Here is a 4,190-nt window from a genome sequence, read left to right on the forward strand (position 1 = left end):
GCCATCCGAACATCGGAAATTCCGAAAAATATTTTCCCGGAAGTTTTTTTTCTTCGAAATGAATGGACCCTAAATTAATATCTCCAAATTTTCGTCACGATTGACTCTCTGGATTTTAATAAATTTTGGGATAAGAGTGTTGAGAACTAATACCCGAGAGAAGGAGGACAACTACAAAAATACGAGGAAAAGCGAGGGTCTCCATCTGGTTGAGAATTAAAGGTGTTCTTTGAACGGCTATCTCGAACAAACAAGAGAAGAACTCGTATGTAGAGAGGAAGGTGCGATGTTGTGGATATTTGAAATTCTGATGCTTGGGTTGATTTTATAGATTTTAGGGGGCTAGTAAATTGCAATGGATGGAAAATTAGATCTAGAGGTATATGGAGATTTAGGGAAGGGAATCTAATTCCTTGATATCAAGATATTCACTTGATTATGAAAATCTCTCTAGATTATATCTATATGTCTCATTTGATAATGCATATCCTTAATTGATATGTTACCTTTAATAGTTATCTCATAAAGCCTATAAATAGGCTAATGCAATTCTCATTATGAATATATTGAATTATACATAAATTCTTTAAATTTGTTTTCGTCCACATTATTATTCTCAACTTCCTCCATGTTTTCTTAGCATTTAGCAGTATCGTTTGCAGTTAAGGAAACGTTGAGGATTAATATTGGTCTAACAGTTATTAGTTGGGCTTATTTGTCATATACTACCCAGCTTGATTTAGGAAATAGCTGTTGGCCCAAAAATACAAGGGCAACCATTTGAATCAAAGTTCGGGCAACCAAGAAACATAGTAAAAGTTAATCGACCAAACAAATATAAACAATACTCTAAATCCAAAGATTTATCAATTTATAGTGGTTTGACTTTATATTTCACACTCAGGTTTATCTCTCATCTCATTTTTAATATACATTAGCAAATAAGTGTACAAGACATTTCTCACACTTTGACATGACAATGTGTTTTCCGAACCCCAACTACGATGCTTTGATGTGTTTATTTCGAGGAAAATGAATAATTTAAAAATATTTTCATAAAAATAATCACTTATATTGCTGAAAAAATAAACTAACGAAAAAAAAAAGTTCATTATCCATGAAAATATTTGAACATAAAATGATGTCAATGTGAAATAATTTTTATTAAATAGATAATTAAAATGATACAAGTAATTATTTAAAAAAATACTTTTCAAATCATTTATTTTTTACGAAATAAATGGAGCCTAATCTACACTAAAACCAAACATGATTAGGACGTAATCCAAAACGGTTAATTTTTTACTATTGCAGACTTTCGATCGCCTGCTCACTCTTCAAAAGAATTAGTCAAAATAGAGGTCTGGTTAGGACCCTAGACGTAAGGGTCCAGTCACCTGCTTACTTGCATGGACATTGAGTTTTACAACGAGGCATGTTTCAGGCATCCAGGGCATAGAGTCGGTCTCTCGCTTTCCATGGATTTACTATACTTAATCTAGTTTGAACACATTTACAAAAATCACTAGTAATGATGGTTTTGTAATCATCAAAACACATAGGGTCAACATTCTCCCTATGATAAAAACCATATAGCAATACCGCAAATAAAATGGAAGCCTTAACATCTAACAATCTTTTACTCTAAAAATAATTACATATACTAACTTCCCTCAAAAATTATATTTATTTATTTATGAAAATGTTACTTCGTTACCAAAAACAACCTTGGATCCATTCATTCATGTAAAATCCAATCAAATAACAAAGATAAGGGTGACGACTTGGCTCTTTATCCGCGACAAAGGATCCTCGTACAGACAAAGTTGGCTCTTAATGAAGGGGGTGGTCGGTAAGCTTTTCTGCAATCAGAAGAAAGAATAGATCGTACAAATAAGGTCAAGAAACAACACATCTCAATAATGCAAAATGTAGACGTTGTACTTCGAAACGAGAAGTCCACTTATCCGGTCGATGGAGCGAGTCTTGGTCCGAACATAACCCCGCACGAGCTGGAAAGCTCCGTCCCTCCTGTAATTGCCATCTCCCTCGCCTCGAGCGCCAAGCTGTTCCTCCCGAGCATACTCAAAGTGCTCCCATTGTAACTTTCCTTCGGTGAACACAAGGTTTACGGCCATCAACAAGGCCAACTGGGCCCGGGATGCCAATGACGTGAGGCCTTGGGCCCGGCCGACAAGCTTTGAGCCAGCGTCAGGGCCCAGCTTCAGCATGTCGTCAATCGCAAAGATTGTGCCGAAGGACGTGGCCGACTGGGTAGTGGTCAGGTCAGGTCAGGGCTGAGAGTACTTGTGTGGCGGTGAAGTTTGGGCTAGCGAACACTTCATGCAAGTAGAAGTGGAGGTGGCTCAGCTTCTCCGATCTTCTCGGCCCGGCTTCGATGGACAGGCTGCGGGCGGATGTTTGGGATCGTGCAGCGAAGATGGTTAGAGGGAAGAGAAGCGTGATGAGGATGAGTTTGGGTAGAGATCTGGCCATAGTGGGGGTTGACTTGGGCGTGTTTTGCGTTTCAAAGTTTGGGAAGCGTTTTAGGTTTGGTGCATAGTCTCGAGGTTATATAGAATGAATTAGTGCCATGAACAAACTGTTTCAAAATAATGCAGTGCTACATCTAGATCCAATGAAAAAAGCCATCGATCTCGGGAGGTGTTGATAAAATTGATCGGGAAAACTGTTCGAAAAGCCCTAAATTTATTACAATTTTGCCAATTTAATTCTAAATTTTTCAATTTTAATTGAGTCATAAACTTTTTTACTTTTTCTCAATTGATTCCGTCCAACCAATTTTGGCCCGAAATTGTTAACATGGACGTCGGTCGTTCTATGTGGTACAGACTAATGTTGATGTGAATAATTTTTAATGATATTTTTTATTTTTTGTTTCTTATTTTCCTTTCTTCTTCCTTTTGCTAGGGGAGGGCGAGCCTTGGCTAGGGGAGCCCTCACCCAAGCAAGACCTGGTGAGGGTGGCCTTGTTGGGTGTCACCTTCACCCAAGCAATGCAAGGCAACACTCAACAAGGTTGCCTTGGCTTGGGCGAGGACCATTTGCCTGGCGTCTCCTTCACTTGGAAGACGCTCAATGAGGCTACCTTGGCCTAGGCTAAGGCCAACCTCCCCATATTTGGCTTGGGAAGGTCGACCCTTGATGGGGTTTATCCTCCCTAGGTGGCCCTAGCAAAATAAAGAAGAAAGAAAGAAAAAGATTAGAAAAAAATTTAAAAATATCAATACATTTTTAAAAATTGTTCATGTTAGCGACGCCTATCGTATGTGGCACCATTAACATCTATGTCAGTGAATTTCGGCAAAAATTGGCTAGATGGATTCAATTGGCAAAAAGTGAAAATTTTAGGTCTTAATTAGCAAAATTGAAAAGTTTAGCACTGAATTAATAAAAGTGCTAATAGGTTTATGATTTTTTGGAAAATTTTCAGAAAATTGATCTATTGATAAATAGAGTTTGAGAAAAATTCTTGTATAACAAATCATGTTCACCTTCCCCGATTCGATCTAATATAAGCTATCTACCCAATAAGTTGAGGATTCAAAGGGAATATCTAAGTTTGTGGTCAGATCCGAGTCGTTGCAACTAGGGATTGGCTCTTAATTTACCTTGGATTTTTTAGGTGCAAAATCCCTACTGTAATATAACCCTGGACCAATCCCTTAGGGAGGCAAATATACATGTGTGTGCCAGAATATATGAGAGAGAGAGAGAGAGAGAGAGAGCAATGACATTATCAACTTATTGTCAAAGTTGCGACCTCTTTATTTTCTACACAGTTGCAAATCCCTTAAATCTCAACTAGAAAGACGGAAAAAAGGGATCCGAGAACAAGATAGACTCGAAGTAGCAGATCATCATAGGAACAGGCTGATCTATAATGATCTATAATAATCAGCAGTTGAAGTAGCAAGAGCAACTGAACTTGTGTTCGGGATCAGGTAGGCATGCTCCATGAGGCCGCTGCATGGGGTGCTCCTCGGAACACGCCTTTTGGCAATCAGAGAGCGTGCAACTGTTCGGGTCCAGCACCTCTTTACATCTCTTCTTGGCATTTACATGGGGCACCATCACCATGCACATCCCTGCAAGTTTATATTCGTCAATCATCAAGTGAATCACATTATCGCTTTGGCTTGAAATGTGAATCTTGAGAACCTGGGCAG

The 4,190-nt window shown here is 38.6% G+C and overlaps 1 protein-coding gene across 1 annotated transcript; it reads right to left on the bottom strand.

Annotated features, from left to right (window-relative positions):
* Positions 1 to 1,916: 1,916 nt before the first annotated feature.
* Positions 1,917 to 2,496, bottom strand: LOC120287199 (dirigent protein 21-like). The gene is made up of 2 exons (XM_039299914.1): positions 2,308 to 2,496; positions 1,917 to 2,222 (listed from the first exon to the last, which is right to left on the bottom strand). The coding sequence occupies exons 1-2, from the start codon at positions 2,494 to 2,496 to the stop codon at positions 1,917 to 1,919; spliced, it is 495 nt and encodes a 164-aa protein (XP_039155848.1).
* Positions 2,497 to 4,190: the final 1,694 nt, after the last annotated feature.

This window comes from Eucalyptus grandis, chromosome 1 (genome assembly GCF_016545825.1).
Source record: "Eucalyptus grandis isolate ANBG69807.140 chromosome 1, ASM1654582v1, whole genome shotgun sequence".
NCBI lineage: Eukaryota > Viridiplantae > Streptophyta > Magnoliopsida > Myrtales > Myrtaceae > Eucalyptus > Eucalyptus grandis.